General features: G+C 39.3%; 1 protein-coding gene across 2 annotated transcripts in view; it reads right to left on the bottom strand.

The window, feature by feature from the left end:
- Positions 1 to 19,934, bottom strand: part of MYLK (myosin light chain kinase) — a 205,426-nt gene that overhangs the window by 75,610 nt on the left and 109,882 nt on the right. For both annotated transcript variants that reach the window (XM_014939830.1, XM_014939837.1), the window contains 5 exons: positions 12,180 to 12,314; positions 11,331 to 11,528; positions 9,890 to 10,136; positions 1,747 to 1,827; positions 274 to 1,391 (listed from right to left, as the gene is read on the bottom strand). In XM_014939830.1, the coding sequence (XP_014795316.1) occupies positions 274 to 1,391; positions 1,747 to 1,827; positions 9,890 to 10,136; positions 11,331 to 11,528; positions 12,180 to 12,314 (1,779 nt within the window). The remainder of the gene's footprint in view (positions 1 to 273; positions 1,392 to 1,746; positions 1,828 to 9,889; positions 10,137 to 11,330; positions 11,529 to 12,179; positions 12,315 to 19,934) is intronic.

Genomic DNA, 19,934 nt, shown 5'->3' with positions numbered 1-19,934 from the left:
CGCTGGCAATGTAAACAGCATTTAAAAATGCAAGAAGTTCAACTTTATAAAAATTACATCTGCAGGCTGTTAAATGAGACTCTGCAAGAAATGTCAAACAATGCTGTTCCTTGAGTACTCCACTGAAATAACAAGAAAGTTGCATCTGGAAACAATTACTGGCACAGGACTTAAATATAAGTATAGCATTACCTTTAATGAACTAAATACTATTAATCAAGAGCCAGATATAGCAGTGTGCCATCCAGCTGGCTTGTAATTCAATTAATTTACCTTCTTGGGAGATGACAATGGACTTTGATGATTTGATGGCTTTGCTGTCTAGAGTCCAGGTGACAGCTGCAGGGGGATCAGAGGAAATCCGACATTGTAAGACCAATTTTTCACCGTCTACTACTTGAGCATCCTGAAGCTTCTCTGTAAAGGAGGGTGCTGTTCCTTTGCTTACAGGTGGTTTGCTTGCTGCTGGTTTGTTTTCAGGTTTTTTCCCAGTTATTCCGCCATCTACTACTTGAGCATCCTGAACCTTCTCTGTAGAGGAGGGTGCTGTTCCTTTGCTTACAGGTGGTTTGCTTGCTGCTGGTTTGTTTTCAGGTTTTTTCCCAGTTATTCCGCCATCTACTACTTGAGCATCCTGAACCTTCTCTGTAGAGGAGGGTGCTGTTCCTTTGCTTACAGGTGGTTTGCTTGCTGCTGGTTTGTTTTCAGCTTTTTTCCCAATTATTCCACCATCCACAACTGCGCACCCATGTTCACAGTTTCTGTCATTCTTCTCTTCTTTTTTCACTGCTGGTTTGGCAACAGGGGCTTGAGAATTGGGGGTCGCATTCTGGGCTTCAGAATTGGTGCGGGCATTTGGTGCTGGGGTGCTGGCGCTGCCATTCTCTGCAGGTGGCTTTTTCTTTGAACCCAGCACAGATCTGAAATCTGTAATAGCTGGTTTAGGAGGTGGTGCCTTCTCTGGCAATGGGGTTTTTGGGGTGCCCTTCTTGGCCAGCACAGAACGGAAGTCCACCTGCTGAGGAGCATGAACTTTCCTTTCCTCCTCTGACAAGGTCTTGGGTTTGACCTGCCGCTGCAGGTTTGCTCGGAAGTCCATTTGCTCGGCTGGGATTTCTTTCAGTTCCTCCTCAGAAAAACTTTTGGTGCTGACTTTCTTGCCTAAAATGTCACGGAAATCAAGTTGCTCAGCTTCCTGCTGCCTCAGGCTCTCCTCTGTGTGTTCCCGAGTTTCCACTCGCCTCTTCAGCACGCCTCGGACGTCTTCCTGCTCTTCCTCAGCTGCTCTGGTTTCGCTGCTATTCTTTCTGAAGCCACTTGTTCTACCAAATGTTAGTTTACCATGATCTCCACCATCTCTTCGCTCTCCGGGGCTGGCTGATTCCCTCCCACTGTGATCCGAAAAAGAAAAGAGAGAGCCAGGAAAGGGGCTGGTTTAAAAATGTCAGGGAACAATCTCAGAGCAGGAACAAAATGTGTTTATAGAAGGGGAGGTTGATTAGAGGAGCACACTCCATTAGTTTATTGCATCAATGATGACTTCAGGAGCCATATAAGGGCACAAACAAAAAAGATCTTCTCTACTCTGGCTTGGTACAATGTGCTTAGCCTGTATGATGAAAACAATTTGTTGGGTCACATTTGGGGATTATGTTGAACAGCAGCCAGCCTGGGTCTGTAAGGGCAGGGAATTAACAGAGCAAAAAATAGAACCCACCCATGCAAGTCCCTGGGAAAAATACTCACTCTCTGAGCATTTCTGCTCTGGAAGCTGAACTCTTCCACAGCATCAGAGACACCTGGCAGCTGCATTCTCCAACTTTGTTCCTGAAATATTTAAATGAAATCAGAAAAGCAGAGGTTTCTCCCTCCAAAAATGTAACTTGCCTGATCTAAGTAATTGTGTGTTGCACTCAAACCCAGTGTGGCATCCTCCTTTCCTATGCCCAGCACTGTGATGGTTGACTGACTGGATTTGGTCCCCTTATGTTTGGAGCCCAGCTATCTCTAATAGCTTTTACTGATCTGTTGCTGTCTACACTGGGAACAACATACTCCCTGAACAAAAATCAAAGCAATTTACAGAATGAAACAGCTGCAAACAAACAAGCTAAAGGAAAACAAATACAAAAGCTGGAAAATCAAGGCAGAGGAAGGGGCTCTTTTGCAAAGTTGAAAATCTTTCCAACTCTGCCTACTGTTTATTTATTCAAACCCAAGCTCTTAAGTTTTCTAATGTTAAGATATTAAAAGTAGGTCTTATTTCCTTCCCTCCCCCCTGGCCCAACCAATCAGCAAAACCCATCTACATGGATTGCTCCAGCCTGTACATGTTTATATTAAAAAACATAAAAGTGTCACCATATATGGTGCTGAGTACTTATTCTTCCTTTTGCAGAGGAATACCACGGATGCCTTCTGGAAAGGGCTCCCATTAAAGAATTCATTTAAAGTGCTCCCCCCACCCCCGCTGCTCCCTCCCTCCCGCAGATATATATCATTCTTCTAGCCCCAAACCGCTCTTCTCCACTTAACACAGGAGATGCCAAAAGCAAAATTTAACTCCCCCAGGGCAGCAGTTGTGTAACTCTTGCTACCGCTCCCTTGAACTGCTATTAAAAAAACAGACTTGAATTGATTAGGGACTAGAGATATCTTTTATTACTGAAAAAACTTTTGTCCTTCCCAGTTTAAGTATAAGCTTGGAAATGAACTACAAACTCCTGGATGATTTTTTTTTTTCAAACAAAAATAATTTTTGCTACTGAAAACATTTCCTGGACATGAGCAAAACAGATGTGCGTTGGGGGGAGGAAGGAAAGAGAGGCGGGGTTTTCCAGCTGCATTCTCCTTTCAAAAGACTTTCTAGATAAAAGCACCTTCAAGTCCACTTTGCCCTGAAGTTTAAAATGAAGACTCAGGAGTGCCTTTCTGTTAGTTTGCCATAAACATATGGTCTGGCCTGTTTTTTAAACAGCGCATGGAAATACATCCCTAGATATGGTTCTGTTTGGGTGAATAAACTATAATTTCACCCGTTTGCGACTTGCAATGAAGTCACACAGTAGGCAAGATCATTAACACAGATGAAGCACTAAGCTTGGTCTTTATAACAGCAATTATGGCCATCAGCTTTTCAGATGGATTTCCCTTGCTTTCTTGTTGCTTTAGAAAATGAAACAGTCAATCAGCCTAATTTGAAAATCAAGCCTTTAACACCAAGAAGAAATTGTAACTAGATTGCAAAATAAAGGCCCTGCTGGTAGGAACACATCTTATTTGACCCTAAAACCATTACCAACAAGAAGCTGTATAAATATTTTCAACACTTTATATCCAATAAGTCAGAATATGCACATTAGAAACTGCTATTGAAGGCAGTTTCATGAATCCTCATGGATTCATGAGGACAGCACTGAAAGCCACAGCCCTACTTTCCTTCAATACAAAAGACTAGAGAACATCTGAGGACCAAACAGAAACTGTCCAAATGGTAGGAGAGGATCCACGTCAATGCAGAGAGTATTTAACAGTCCTGCACTGGAGACATGCCATTCCTACTTTCTCTTATATATGACCTCCATGTGGAAGCAAGGGGAATAAATAGAAAGAAGGAAAGACAAATGGAAAGACAAATAGAAGGAATTTCACATCACCTTCTCCCAACGTACTGCATACTGATTGCCATCAAATGATGGCAGGGTACCAACATTGCTGAAAACCTGTTGTCTTCAAAATACGCATTTCAAACTGGCCCCTTTTGTCACTATTGAAACTCGTGATTTTTTCCCTGCTTCTCAGAAGCTTTTAAGAAAAGCAGACACACGCTGAAACTGCTCAAGTACTTTCTTATTCAACAGTGCTACAGGGCTGTTAGCAGGCTGTTGGTTTACCAGAAGTTCCTTCCTTTAAGTCTCCTAGAGCTGCTCTTCCTTTAGGACTTAAAGCCAATCCAAAGCTGACAAAGTAGGAGAAGCCACGCAAGCTGAAGTATAGACAATTTACAGCATACATCAAATAGGGAGGCACCACTGCTCAGCTTCTGTCATGACTGTATGGCAAAAATATTTGCCCACAAGGATTGTGTCACCAGTGGGAGAGGTTAAAGCAGCAGAGACAGCGCTCTCCCAGGAGAGGGATCTGGGGATACTGAATGTGGTCCTGACCGCTGCGAAGAATAATAGCATTTCTGCAGGACCCATTTCTGCAATGCATCTTTCCCTCTGCAAATTCTTCACATATGCAAAGAAGCAAATAAGGAAGGCAAAGTAAACCTCTCTAAACTAAGCTATTTTTCACAGGGTTTGGAAAATAAAGGAGGGGGTAAGAAAGCAGGAGAGCATTTTGTTCTTTCTATTTTTAAAACCTTGGGAAGCACTTACAAGTTATGGCAACAGAGGGACACAGAAGTACCTAGATGGGAAAATGATTCACCAGGTAGATTTCTGATGTTAGTTATGATTTCTGATTCAAGTGAATGACTGAAAAGAAGACCACTGGATACAAATCTCAAGCCTGTGTTTGATTCATCACATTCCTGTTCAAGAAGCCTTCTCAGGGCAAGTCCTGCTCCCATTGAAATCAAAGTGAGTTTAGTTACTGGTTTTAGGAGCAGGGAGAACATAATTTTGTCCTCTGAATTCAGTTGCAGAGTCTAAAAGGTGACGTTAGTAACACTGACCCACCTTGGAGATCACCCGATGGAAAAAGAGAAACAAGCCAAGAAAAATAAAGGAGGACTGGATGGTTTAGATGCTAAATTCAATCAAGGATAATTCTGGAAACTTTGTAAATATTTTTACATTTACGCAATTTCAGAATCTAGGCAAGGCAAAATACATAGGGGCAGTTAGAACAGAACTTTGCAGTACACAAGCACTACTTCAAGTCTTTCACATCTCTGCTCTTTTGAATCTCGGCAATATTTCTTCTGCACCTTGAGGTTCTTCATGTTGGCATTTTATCAACAAAAGATGAAGACAGACCTTAGTGGCTCTGTTATTGTGGAATAATGATAGACATGGATAAAACCTATCCTCAGTAGCTATGCTGTAAAGAAGTGTCTGCGAGTGTTGACTCTTGCAGGATTGTTCTGTAGAATGCCCATACACAGGACTTATCTTTAAAATGTCAAGGAATAATAATAATAAAAAAACTCACCAAAAACAAATAAAACCCCAGCTGCAAAGCCTGAAGCAATTTTAAAAATAGCTCTATGTCCTATTGTGGGATCAGTTTTCCCTGGAATGGCTTTTATGTTCAAAATATCTTGATATATTAGTTTCTTGGCAGAATGTACTCAAATATTTCTGCTGAACCTTAGATGAGACTTATTGTCTGCGTGTCCCTAGGAAGCACTCTGGAGGAAGAGGAAAAAAAGCACTGTTAATTATAGTGTGGGGACACATCAAAAATTCCTACTGGCCTACCAAGTGTGAAACAAGTATTGCAGAGTAAATTACATTTTTTTTAAGAATGAACTGGCAAAAGAATGAAGAGGCAAAAAAGTTGAACCCTAGATATAGCTGGTGCTTCGGTGCAGGTAACTGCAAAGGCTCAGAATAAGGGTTTGCAACTCTTTTGTGAGTTATTTAAATGGAGAGAAAGTCCAGACTCCATGAAGCTTTAACCCCAAAGAAACAACTAATCTACTGGATCACAACATTAGCTGACATAAAGCAGAGCAGCTCTACTGGCTTCAAAGAGGATGCACTGATTCGCCTTACTTGAGGTTGGCCAAAAGCTTTTTATACCTGAAAGACCAATCATTTTATTTGCATTTTACAGCATTGAGTGGGAGAATGGAACAGGAAGGGGTCATGGTTTTCTTTCCTAAATCAGACAATGTGTTGACAGCAGAAAGCAAGGTTTGCAAACTGTATTTTACAGAAAGATAGAACTATATTTACTCTTTGGTGTAATGGAATGTAATCTTACAACTGCTTTTTATATAACCTGAATTGCAGAGTATTTGAGGTACTACGGATTTATAAGATGAATGTTTACCTTTGATTTTAATCAGATTATCAAAACCTCTAAATAATATTAATCAACACTAACCAAACTTCTAGGGAAGATGGAGTAGAGGAGAAGCGAAATACTCAGCATCTGAGAAGACAAAGATTAATAAAGCAGATGATTTAAGGAACTGCAGGAGGATTTCTGAGGTCTCTCATGTTGACTGTGCTGTTATAAAGATAAAGACTTTGCTTAACAAACACAAGTCTCTGCCCAGTACTCCCAATTTCTTTGCTTACCTCTTCATCTACGACTTACACACTGACTGAAAGAACATGGGAAAGTGATACTGGGATAAAACAATACCAGTGCTTGCATCACTGGAAGGATGCAAGGACAGGAAAAGAAAAAGATGTCTGTAGCTTTCTGAGTCAAAAAAGAGATTGTTGTTTCCCATTTCAATCCGATGATTTCACAGAGACTCTGACTGATTTCTTATCCCTCAACTGCACGGACTGGCATTTTGCAGGCTGTAAAATGTTCAAATTTCAATAGATGAATCACAGTAGTGGGTGAATCTGTTGTTCTTTTTATATTTATGCAACACCATTCCTTGAGGCCTGAGTAATAACATGCTCAATGGAACATTATTAGGACAATTAAAATGAAGAATGCAAGTGTACAGGAATAAGAGGTCTGTGTATGTTTAAAACTAGCACCAGGAGAGGCTACAATGACTACCCTCCTCAAAGTCAGACTTAGTAGTCTGCTGTATAGTAAAAGGCAAAGCAAACAGATATTCTAGATAATGCTGAGGGAGGGAAAGACAGAAAGCCCACCAGCAATCATTGATGGATCACACTAGGATCACAGTGGGCTACACACCCTTGTCAGCTCACTGTGATGAAAGGAGAAAGAACTAGGAGGAGACAAATAGATCTTTTGTTAAACCCCAGTTTTTAAGACCAGAGTTTTAATTTGTGGGTAGCCAACACAAAAGGAGAATTGTGAAGGTATTAGGACAGAATTCAGAGCTTAAGAATAATAGAGAAGAAGAAAATTGGAAAATAATTAACACTGGTAAGAAACAATGCCCAGACTAAATTAAGGGAGTTGAAGAAAGAATTACCTCCCTAAAAGCAGCTATGCAACATGCTTCTAAAATTAATACATGAAAAGGAGTTGCACATTTTATTTGAAAAGAAAATGATTATGTTTAAAAATAGCCCAGTGTCAAATTCTCTATAAACTCTTCAGTGAATTGACTTGTGGTTTCACAGTTATTCCATATTTTTAATGGACTTTGTAGGAGTTTTTGAGAGAAGGACTAAATGCAGCTCTCTTCCTCTCAGGTACTGTTAAGACTGTTTCTGAATATATAAACAATTCTCAATCAAGTATTCAAGACAAATGCAGGCAGTTCAAAAGCTATTTAGACAAGGCTACTTGCTGCTGAAAATTATTTTAGCTCTATTGCAAACTTGAAGTTATACAGCTGACATTTGGCTCCTTGGATATTCCTGAGGCAGTTGCTTCTCTGTATATAAGCAATTGCCTAAAAGCATAGAGGCTTTCTGTCCCCCAAATATTAATGAAATGTTACAAATGGCAGCAGGGTAAAAAGAGGCATCAGTGTTCCCCTTGCTCTAATTGCAGCATAGCTTTACTCATTATGGATTAGAAAAAGGCAACATGAATGCACTGGTCTTTGTGGGATCCCCAGCTATTTCTCCAGTGAAAGGATTAGGGAATTATTGAAACTAGCATGTAATCTGCTGTGTTGATTTCTAGCTATAACTTAACTTCTTCTCACCCCCCAAAAATTTCTTCTCCTCCTCTGCTAAATTTATTATCTTAGTGTACATTCCGTTATGTTCTAGAGTCATGGTACTGCCAGGCTTCCACTTTGACAAATGTCTTCAGTGACAAATTTGGCCTGGGTGACCACCAGCTACACCTGATCATTAAGGTCCACATGCTCAAGTAAGCCACATCAGTCTTCCACAAAGCCCTGTTATCTCTCCTCTGTTCTTCCTATTCTCTTCCCTTCTTCCATTACTGAAGTTTTGCTGAAATATGTCATTCTCTTTCATTCAAGTGAAATCATCTGTATATCACAAGAGAAGATGCCCGTGTCCAGGGCACACAAACCGAAGTGTGGAAATGTACCAGTAGAAGGTAGCAATTCTCACAGTTGCTCTCTCATGTAAAGGCTAGTGATCTTAATAAAATTGAACTGGCATTTCTAGTCCCACCAGAGGTACTGAGTATTAGAAACACCACTGATCTTAGATGCAACGATATATGTAGACACAACCTGCACAAATGAGCATTATGAATGCCCTAGATGACCTGGCCTGATTGCAAATAAGCCAATTGTTCTGAAATGAGTCAGTTCACAATTTATTGTAGAGTACAATGAGTCTAAATCTACTGAAGATCTTATTTGCAAAAACGTCATGAGACATATGACTTCAGCTACATAAATGTTAGTAATAAGACTTGAAATTAAGTGTAGAAAAACTTCATTATAAGAAATCTTGATAACAGCTATAATTTTCTAAAGCACCCTTAACCTAGTAAAAAGTAAGTGCCTTGTCTGACTTTAAATACTAAAATATACTGAGGCTAGTTTGTGGCTGCCTGTGATAGTCTATGGAAACATAGCTTAGAGCTAGGCATCTACACAGTGACATGTCTACCATTCAGGCAACACTGGTTAGAAAATAAACTATAACTATCAAAAGTTAAGGTCACTGTTTAGAGGCTAAACAGGTTAAATTTATTAAGAAATATCCTCCCTCCTTGTGTTAGGAAGATTTATAATTTATTTGCAAGCAGGCAAAGGGCAATTCAGTTTTAAAATTTTATACTAGACTGAAGTCTATGAAACAAAAATAACTTCTTTATAGCATGAAAAAAGAAAAAACACCATAAAAATGGCAAGTGCAAGTGGTGCAGAACACTTGGTAATACTGGGCAATATCTGTCTAAACTGCCTACTGAACTGGTCCATCTGGACTAAAAAGCTAGTGTGTGGAGCAGAGCAGATAATTTTCTTTCACTGTAATAGATTCAATGTCCATGATGGTTAAATTAATTTTAATAAAGAAAGTCACAAATATTAGCCAAGTAAGGCAATACATCTATGCACAGTAAATAACACAAAATGATAACATCAGTTTAAAGTTGTACACTAAGTTTTCTATAACCACATAGGGAATATGCAATTACGCTCAATTTTCACCACTGGAGATGGAAAATACTGTGGTACTTTCTACAATGTACAGGACCAGCAAATCTGATTCTTCATTTAAAGGACAATTCTTTTACCAGAAAAAAAAAAATTCAAAACAGCTCTTCCAAATTTTGTAGGAAGAACAAGAAATTCAAAGCATCAGGGTGCCTCATTTCAAGGATACATCAGAAAAAGGAGACTCTAGCTTCCATATAAAATTCTAGCATTTCAAACATGGCCAGGAAACAATTTCTCCCATTAAAGGTATGGATCATAATCTTGTGGAATGGCCCTTCTTGATCAGGTTGTTCCTATGGAAAGCAGGCATCCTTACAAATATCCAGAGAGATGTCAAACATGATAAATTATAGCTCCAAAATCAAGACATTGACTGTGGTTTCCTTTGCTAGAACCCCAAATTTCTTCCCATGCTGCTGCCATAAACCTTTGTTTTTCAGGATCCCCAAACGAAACTCTAGACTGCTTTGTCCTTCTTTCTGACTTTTTTTATGTCTCCTCTTTCCTCTTTGAGTTTTATCAGTTCTTTTCATCCCTCAGAAATATTTTGTTCCTTTAGTACCCTACCGTTTTGTGTGAATAGGAGGAAACTCTTGTCTTCAGGCAGGAATTTCAACTTGAGTGTTAATATAACTAATTGTTTCAAGGGGACAACTCTTTTCATGGCAAACATACCTGAGCTGGATTTCATATTGCCCTGCATGATGAGACTGCACATTCCTCAAGATCAGTGTGAAGATGTCTTCATTTTGCAGGATTTCACATGCTGCTCCTGGCATTATTTCTTGCCCATCTTTAAACCAGTGAACAGTGGGGAAAGGATCTCCAGCAATGGCACAGGATATAAGGACAGGTTGCCCAGGAGCTGCTATCACTGATCTCGGTTTGCTAATGAACCAGGGCTGAATACCATCCTGAGGTTCTGTAGTTTACAAACACAGTTTAAAAGTCAGGAGAAAATGCCAAGCTTGGATGTAACTAACGAGCTAACTAACTTCAAGGAAAGTAATCACAGACAAGCAGAGTTATTTTGAACATGTGAGCTATAAATTTTTAATCTGAAAATAAGTCAGGCTTTAATTTTGCCAGTAACTTGTGTTGGTACTGAAAGTAATCATTTACTTGGCACTTTACTGGCTCAATCCAGGCTTATATTAAGAGCAAAACAAAGGGACTTTAAAGCTGCCCTAAAAGGAATCTTGAAGATTTCTCCTTAGAGAATAAGGGTAGGAATAGCTTTAAGGGCAAGTGACAGTACTATCACTGCTGTGCAGTTGAGAGCTCATGTAATAAATCATCATTAACAATTGCATAAAACTGCATTAAATATAGAAGACTGACCCTGAGGCTAGATCTCAGGGGAGCTTGGAGAATAGAGGAAGGTCTGAATTCAGAGCAGACAGTGACAACAAATTACAGACCACTCCTGGAGGCACAGCACTCTGAAATCCTGGGGTTAAGACCCTTTACATTAAAAATAGTGTTTCCTATTGATTTCCAATAATTCTCTGTAATAACTATGAGAAAATGGTGGCATACAGTAAGTCTAGTCCACTGTCATGAAGGTAGTGAATGGCCAATCGCAGGAAGTTTGTAGGTGCTTCAGTGTTTACTGTGGGATTTACATCATATGTGGAGATTCAAAGCCAAATTTTTTGTGGCTAGTTCTCTAATTGCAGAAATCATGTGTTCCTCGCCTGCTAACACTACAATGCTAATATTAAAGCCAGGATACCTGGCTCCTAGACAGCTTTTCCAAATACTCAGGGCTTTAATTAGAAAGAAAAACATCATTAAATGGTTTACATTAAGTCCATAGCTAAGTAAGCCTTACAGTTATAATTTGAAGCTGCACTTAGCAGAAATCTTGCACTGGCCCTAGGAATAGGACTCAGGAATGCATTTTTGAAATAGTAACATAGTGTTCCAGAGTGAAAAGATTTTTTTAAAGTTGCTTCTGCTCAATATCCTTTTTAATTCAAATGCAGAGACTGAGAACTCCTAGCATCTTTCACAACAGACATTATAAACACTCATGTACTTTAAATAGAGACTCCTCCAGTACATTAGCATTATTTTCTTTTAGCATTTCCTAAGGTGGAGAAGAACTTTATACCTTGTACTGTCAATGTAGCCTGCGTTTGAGTTTCTCCTAATTCATTCCAGGCTTCACAGGTGTATTTGCCTGTGTCTTCAGGAAATACTTCCTGGATGTACAGACTGTACTCACTACCTTTCTTCTCAAAGTGGAAATCCTCTGTCTCCTGGATTTCTTTCCCATTGTGCAGCCAAATAATTTCAGGAGGTGGGTTAGCTGAAAAATAGGAAATATTGAAAAAAAGAGACATACACAAAACCCCACCATATATTGATTAAGAATGTGAGCACGGTTGGTTGTTTTTTGCCACCTGATTCTGCAATTTCATCTTCAAAACACTAAGAAATTTCATTAGCTCTATTGATGCTGTGTAATCTATTAAAGTTAAAATACAAATGAATAAGGGAAGTATGTATACAATAGAGAGGGAGAATGAGTTCTAGATCTCATGAAGGTGTTTATCAAGGGTTTCTATTACCAAAGTTCATAACAGGACTGCTCTTTTCTGCAGGCGTAATATTACCCCAGATGACAGGAATTCAATCTTGTTTTGTTCACTCCAAAAGCTATTACAAGTCCACTGAGACTTAGTTTTAGTTCAACAGCAGGACCAAAAACCAACCTTACTATTATTATGCCAGTAAAGAAAGATTTGTGCAGGTCTGAACACATTAATATTGGACAATGCTCATCCACCCTGAAGATCAGATTAGACAAACCTAGCTTTTACTTTTTAAAAAATTCGTTCCTTGAAATATTATTTCCAAATGCAAAGACACCTGCTAAAAGAAAAGGACAATGGAAAAAAGCCCGTACTTTGCAGCAGGATTTAAAATTTTTAAATAATACTGTTCTATAACTACGCACCTGATACCTCGACAGTCATTATCACTTGACTTCCATCCATTACTTTGAGGTCAGTCAGGCCTTTAAGGAAGATGGGTGCAAAAGTCTTGTTTAACTTGGCAGTCTGTGCACTTTCTGCCTTCTTGCTGCTCTTTTCTGTGAAGTCAAGAAGAGAACAAAAGTGGTTTCTTACTGGAATTTTCATGACCAATTTTAACCTGCCTTAGGTTCAGACTGATTTCAAGTCAGTGGTCTTGTTTAGCTCTCAGAAGGCAAAAATCACTAAAAGCACCCAATATAGCTGTTTTCCCTTGCCAGTAGCCCAAGCAGAAAGGTAAGAAAGGTAAGGTCTCCCCTCAGCCTGCTCTTCTCCAGGGTAAAGAGTACCAGCTCTCTCAGCCTTTCCTCGTAAGGGAGATGCTCCAATCCCTTAATGATCTTTGTTGCCCTACGTTGGACTCTCTTCAGTAGCTCCCTGTCTCTCTTTAACTGGGGAGCCCAGAACTGGATGCAGTATTCCAGTTGTGGTCTCGCCAGTGCGGAGTAGAAGGAGAGAATGACCTCCCTTGACCTACTGGCCACACTCTTCCCTATGCAACCTAGGATTTCATTGGCCCTTTTGGCAACAAGGGCACATTGCTGGCTCATGGAAAGTTTGCTATCCACCAGGGCTCCCAGATCCTTCTTCTCAGTAGTGCTTTCCAGCAGGTCCACCCCCAACTTATATTGGTGCCTGGGGTTCTTCCTCCCCAGGTGCAGGACCCTGCATTTGCCCTTGTTGATGATCAATATCAAATGGGTTTGAGTTCACCCACCTACAAGAAGGGCTTAATGGAGGATCCAGGAAATTATGGGCCCGTCAGTGTTACTTCAGTCCCTTGGAAGGTTATAGAATTATGTAATGGGCTATGGGCTATCACAAGGCAAACGAAGCACACGATTGGGAAAAACCAGCATGGATTCACTAAGGGCAAATCATGCTTGACAAACCTTATCGCCTTATGCCATGAGGTAACCTGCTCGGTCGATGTGGCGTGAGCAGTAGACATTGTCTATCTGGATTTTTCCAAGGCTTTCAATACCATTTCCCACAGACTCCTCCTAGAAAAACTGATGCATTACAGTCTACACAAGTCGTCTATGTGGTGGGTGGGGAACTCGCTGCACCCAGAGGGTGGTGATAAATAGCTCCTTTTCAAACTGGCAACCTGTCACAAGTGGCATCCCCCAGGGATCAATACTGGGCCCAATGCTGTTTCATATCATCATAAGTGATCTGGATGGTGGTCAAGTGTACCCAGATGAAGTTTGCTAATGATACCAAACTGAGTGGGGAAGCAGACACTTCAGAAGGGAAAGCCACCCTGCAGGAGGACCTGGGCTGGAAGAGTGGGCTAACAAGAACATTATGAAGTTCAACAAGAAGAAGTGTAACATCTGGCACTTGGGAAACATAATTCAGGAGTGCAGCACAGACTGTGATCTACTTGGCTGGGGAGCAGCTCTGTGGAAAGGGACCTGGCGGTCCTGGTGGACAACAAGGTCAATATGAGTGAACTCTGTGCTGCAGTGGCTAAGAAAGCCAACAGGATGCCGAGTTGCTGATGTTATCAACATCTGTCACAAATAGATGATTTTTTTTGAGGCTGTACAATCAAATGACAAGTGGAGTTGAATTAATCACTCTTAAAAAAAACTCTGTGATAGGTATGTAATTTCCAGTATCCACAGTAGTCTCCTCTGTCTTGAATTTGGAGGCTATGAAGCAAGATCATTTAACTGTGACTTATATGATACACTAGACCAGGAAAGATACTTCTGCTCTAAAAACCTGAGCAAAGGCACTTCTAAAGCCGAGTAGTGATCATGACCAAATGTAAGAAGTCATAAATATTTATCGGTCACTTGGATACACTTTTTATTTTGTTTAGCTCAAAGTTCAGACCTCTTACATCTTGCCTTTAAGATGCCAACTCTAATTTCTGTCCATACATGAAAATAGCTTCATTTTCCTTATTCCCACCGTCAAAATTTTCAAAGGTATATCAAGGACATCCCAAACAGTATCACAGCAACACAAAGTGCCCAGCTGGAAGGAAACCACCATTCATAAAGGATGGTGATTAGAAAATCTGAAAGCACCTCACTGAGCAAGTCCACTGAAGCTCCTGGATGCAGAAAGTTAAACTTGACCCAAGGTTATTTGAGCTCAATGTAAATTTGGAAGGCGCCTTGAGAGGAAGTTTTTCCTCTTCTCTAGCAAAGCTTTTTCTAGCCAGAATCTTGTCTCGCTGGCTTATGTTGTAGGTCTTTTCTTGGCACCGAGCAGTGAGACACTGATGCATGTGAGAATGGAAATATGGGACCTGACTGAGACCCACTCAGCTCTGTGTTACGGACTTACTATTCTGAAATGCCTGATTCACCATCAGACCACATTGATCAGTCTTAGGACTTCCTATAGAACCTGCTTGTAAGTGACTAATGCTGTATAGAAAATAGCCATGAAGTTGGGTCAAACCCATTTACAGTAATAAACTGGTGTTGTTCACCATATTCTTCTAGTTTGTGCTGTTTACTCAGGGAAACAGTTTCAAACAACTGCTGTACTAAGCAATATCAGCACATGCTCCTTCACTAATGCCTGACAGAAAATCCCTTTGTCTTTCAAACTGAAACAGACCTGAGAGGGAAAGCAGAAATCCGTATAATGGGAAAAAGGAGGAAAATAAGAATAAGAATAAGAAAGGACAAAAAGGAAAAAACAAGAAAGTAATAAGACAGGAAAGAGGCAGAGAAAAAAAAGTAAAGAAAAGGACCTTTAAATGATGTTTCTGTTATCCCTTTTATTGAAATAATTCATAACACTGCAAATCAAGAAGACAGATATGCAGTAAAAGAAGAGAAATTAAAATTAAAACAGAGGTGTGGTTCTAGACCAACCAAGAGATAGACTTGGGGTATGATCAGAGAAGTTCAAGCCTTCAGAGAAGGACAGATAACCAAAAAAAGAGCTGAAACAGCTCCCAGGAGAGAGTTAACAATGACCAGGAAACAAATTTGCTAGTAGTGGCTCTAACAGCAATTCTCTCTGAACAAACTGAGCTGCCTCCAGCAGAGCCCTGGTACAAACAGCTTTAAGTACTAGCAACTGGCTCTTTGCTTTATTAGACTGACATGCCTGTTCCATGTAGTCTAAATAAATGTATTTCTGTAATCAAGGAAGACAATACAGTATAACAGCCTCAGCTTATTAAAAAGAAATGAGCGAACAACCACAGAAGGAATAGAGCAAAATCATTTCCCCAAAGGAATTTTTCAGCAATGCTAACTCCTCCAAAATATGTGCTGCAGAAATGAAAGTTTCATGTACAGGAATAAAACCACCTTCTTGCACAGAGCTGCATAAACATTAGAAGGAAGCAAGTAAATAATTCACGGTAATGTATACATGAATCACAAACCCAACAAGATTACAAAAAAGTTTGGCCTCAGTTTCTGAAGTTATCTCAGGCAGATGTGTCCTATGCTGCTGAGGAAACCTGATATGAGTGACATTAAGATTTACTGGGGGTGGAGGGCTCTACCCCTAAAAGAGTGACCTGCAGGATTAATGGATGAAGAACAATTTACTGATCAGTGCTCCCTATTTGTAAGTGAAGCCATCAAATTGAAATGAAGGGGGCAAGAACCTGCCTCATCATCACACAAATCTTAAAAACAGCATTCACACTAAATTTAAGCATTGCATAGGTTTATGCTGATCTCTCGTACTAAGACCAGTTCTGTGCTTAAACTGAAAATTATGACAAAAAGTATCAAAAACCAGAACTATATGGTATATGAGTAGTAAAAACCTAAAAGGGTACAGCTTCAACAGTGCACAAAAAGTTACTGGAGAGATTAAAGAGTTATTTCATTAGGGGAAACTCAATGTAATCACGCAGAAGAACATGAAGACGAACATTAAGTCTGAAATATTGAAAACTTGAGGATTACTCCAGGGACAGAAACAAAGGAAACTACATATCATAACTTTTCTGAAAGACATTCCTATCCTTGTAAATGTATCATATACCAATGCACATACACTTTGATTTAGTCCTAGAAGTATTACCTGATTTCTCAAAACCTATTACAAAGCAGGAGTAAAAACGTCTCGCTTTCTACTGCTGATGTTCTTTAGAGCACAGGGGCAGTGAAGGCATTTCTTTGCCAACAGATATGAAATCTGTTGTACGTAAGAACTCAAAAACTAGAAGTTCTTATGGCTAAGGTAACCAGTATTCCTTTTCAAACGTGTGATATAAAGGATACAGTAAATATATGGCTACAAAGACTGATTCCATGGCAACTTGAACAGGCTTTCTTCAAAACACAAGCATTCTCCCCTACTTTATAAATTATTTTTTTTCCTAATCTTATACTACTGTTGATCAGTTGTATATGTTGATCAGCAGCATATGTTTATTATATCAACAACTTAAGCAGAATACCACAAAAATTTTCTAATGTTTCTTGACTTCGCAGCAACAATTAAAAAGACTTCGGTTTTAATCCATAAACACTATTTGTTCATTAAGAAATCACAGGTGTTAGTTTCATGTAACATTTCCTCCTTTACTTAAAATTTTATATTGTGGGCTTCTAGACTTAGAAAAAAATTAAACTGGCCTAGTGACAACTTCAGTTTCTCGCAGATGTTTTACACAAGACAACACAGCCAGTTTTAGATATGTTATTTAGTCTTAGTCTAAAATCATTGCATTTTCTCAGAAGGGACTGATACAATCATGCAGAGGCCAGATTATCAAGCCTGAATGTTAACTATTTTCAAATTCCTCTGAAGCTTGTAAATGTTTCTTAGTTGTGCATTTATTACATAGCACCATGCAGTGATTCAGTTCTCGTCTGATGAAGGCTGTAACATTTCACAATTTTACCATGAGATAGCAGAGCTGTACATTTTCACAGATGATTTTAGTATACCCAAGGGCTTCTTCAATTTTGGCCTTTACAGCTCTTGTTTGGAAAAACAGCAATGAACTTGATTTAGGAAGGTACTTGGAAAAAGAAGGGACACTGCTCATTCAAGATTAAGTAAATAACTCCTGATCCCATCTACGGTGAAAAGATACTGTGTGATGCTATATCCTTTTGAAAACACTTGGCTAATTATTTTGCCAGGAAAGTAGTACAAGAAAAAACATACACAAAAACCCATGCAATGTTTGCAAACGCGTAGTTTCAGAAAGTAACCATCGAAAGTACTGGTAACAACTGTAGAAGTTCACATGCCCTGGCCACAGTTGGTGCTAGTTAGTCTCATACATCAGGAACAAAATCTACGACTTGCACAAGGAAAATGGATGGCAAGGAGACAAGAAAAACAGAACAAAAATAAGGAAGCTACACAGAATGAAAGGCCAGCATTAGGGCTTGCTTTCCCTTATTTCTCCAAAGACCTTTTTATCACATGAACTGTACTGGGGTTCAAAATTCATATGCTCTTCATTAACAGCTGGCTTCAGAGCCCAAAGCAGGGGGAAGAAAGAGAAGCACAGGTCCAGCTCCCAGCTCAGATACTGCAAGTCACTGTGCTTCTGGCTGAAACAATCTCTTTGTACATTACAAATAAACTGCAGGGTATTTCTGCTGCCAAAACTACAGAGAATAAAAATATGGCACATCTGGCACCAGAAAGGAAATCTGTAACCTAAGGAAAATTTTGTCTGACATTAGCATAAGGGCATGACTTTTTTATATGTTTATGTATCCTCAAGCTTAATCAACTAGATGTGAAATAGAGGAGATCCGATCTCTTCCTATTATGTTAATGCGCGCTAATCGCCTGTAGCCATTTAACATCTCCCTCACCACTCTTACTTCTTGTTACTTTCAAGTAAGAGTAGCTTTACTTCTAAGAATGAAAAGAAGGAATATAAAATTTAACAGAGCAGTACTGCCATAGTGACTAAAACAATTCTACCCCAGGCAGTTAATTTTCTCCCTCCCTTTCCTTTCCCCAATCAACTTCTGCTGCTGCAGCGAGTTCCCCCGAGGTGGATCACGTCAAAACAATTAATGAGGAACAGCAGAAAGCCCTACATAGGGTGGGCTTGATATAACACAGGTGCATTTCAATAACTTGTTTTCAGACTGTGCAACTAGTTTATTTTACAGTAGCTTATAAAAACTGCCACAATTTTTTAACCGTAGTCGTTGGTTTCATGCAGGTCAAATCATACAAGATAATAAAGAAGATACTATGATTTTTTGAAAGGCTGTTTGTAGAGTACTGAATTTTCAAAGACTCTTATAAAATTATGAGATCAAGAAGTTTAACAATATTTGAACAGAGCTGTGGTCTGGGCATAAGCGTAGCTGGGGCATTCTCTGGTGAGCAGTGGTCTCTCTCTCATTTCAACAGGCTTTTGATAGGGCATTTTTCAGGGCAATCGATTTAAAAGTCCACCACAATGATCCCATGAATATGGTTCCTATGGCTTTTGCCTTTCTTCATTCTTAAATATGCACGAGTGTTGGGAACGAGCAAGTAATAAGATGCAGAGCTCAGTGAGAAACACAGCCTGGGACACCAGAAATAGTAAGCAAAGCATTTAAAGGGTACCTTATATACCCACATATGTTTTCTACAAAGCAAAAGTAATGTAGGTTTTTCCCACAGCATTACTTTACCCCTAAGGGTTCATTTTTTTATTAGAAAGACACTCTATTAAGCATCCAAATCTATGTTTAAAAAAGCCTCTTAGTGCATTAAATCCACCGAGATTAAGGAGAAATTAAACTCTTCCAGTTTCTTAATAAATACTGATTCTCAGCATATTTGGATGGCAATGGGATATTGCCCGTAATACATGACTATTTCTATTAATCTCTTATTGTGTTCTCCTGCGTTTGTGTAATCAATAGTTAATCCATCTGCAACTATCATATCAAACTTCTTATCTATTAACCTGTACTTTCCTATTATTGACTTTTCTCAATCCAGGATTTAAAGACTCCTTATATAAATTTAACATCCACATATCTGCAGACTGGAAACTATTGCAAAAAAGGTCTTAATGTTAGCTGTGGGTGTCAGCCAAAGTATACTTAAATTTTTTAAAACCTAGAGCTGGATCAGATCTTGGTGCTTGAACACAACAGTAAACATTTTTATATTGATAAGCATGGGTGAATTATTGTGTTGAAAGTGCATATGTAAAAGAAAAAGTGGAAAATTCCTGCTGTACCGAACCGTTAACCTAATACAAATCAATTGTGCAATAGACATGTACCAGTTTAACTGCAAGTATGGGACCAACTATTTACTTTCTAGGGTAAAAGATATATATAAATCTATACGCTCAGAAAGAAGGAAAAAAGGAATCAATAACTGCACTGTGGCATTTCCATTCCCAGATTTGATGTTGAAACTGGAGTGAAGAAAGAATTCCAGATCAGGATGCAAATTTTAAGAAACTTTCCAAAGAGTGGACCTGAGTCTTACTGACCTGTAATCAAAAGAGTTAACATTTTATGGACATCATCTATTCTAGTAAACTTTCTTGTTTGTCTGCCTACCCAGATGTCCTGAAGACTTTTTAATGTGAGCTGCAGAACGCTGACATCTCCTGTTGAAATATCAGGCCTTCAGCATGCTCAACACAGAATCAGACAATAATTGAGTCTGGCAAGGACCTCTGGAGATCACCTAGTCCAGCCCTGGGCTCACCCAGGGTCAGCGACAGCACGGCACGTATACACCTTCCA

This window comes from Calidris pugnax, unplaced genomic scaffold (genome assembly GCF_001431845.1).
Source record: "Calidris pugnax isolate Ruff unplaced genomic scaffold, ASM143184v1 scaffold21, whole genome shotgun sequence".
Taxonomy (NCBI): Eukaryota; Metazoa; Chordata; class Aves; order Charadriiformes; family Scolopacidae; genus Calidris; species Calidris pugnax.
Note: the sequence above shows the minus strand (reverse complement) of the source record. Positions and strands in the feature narration are given on the sequence as shown.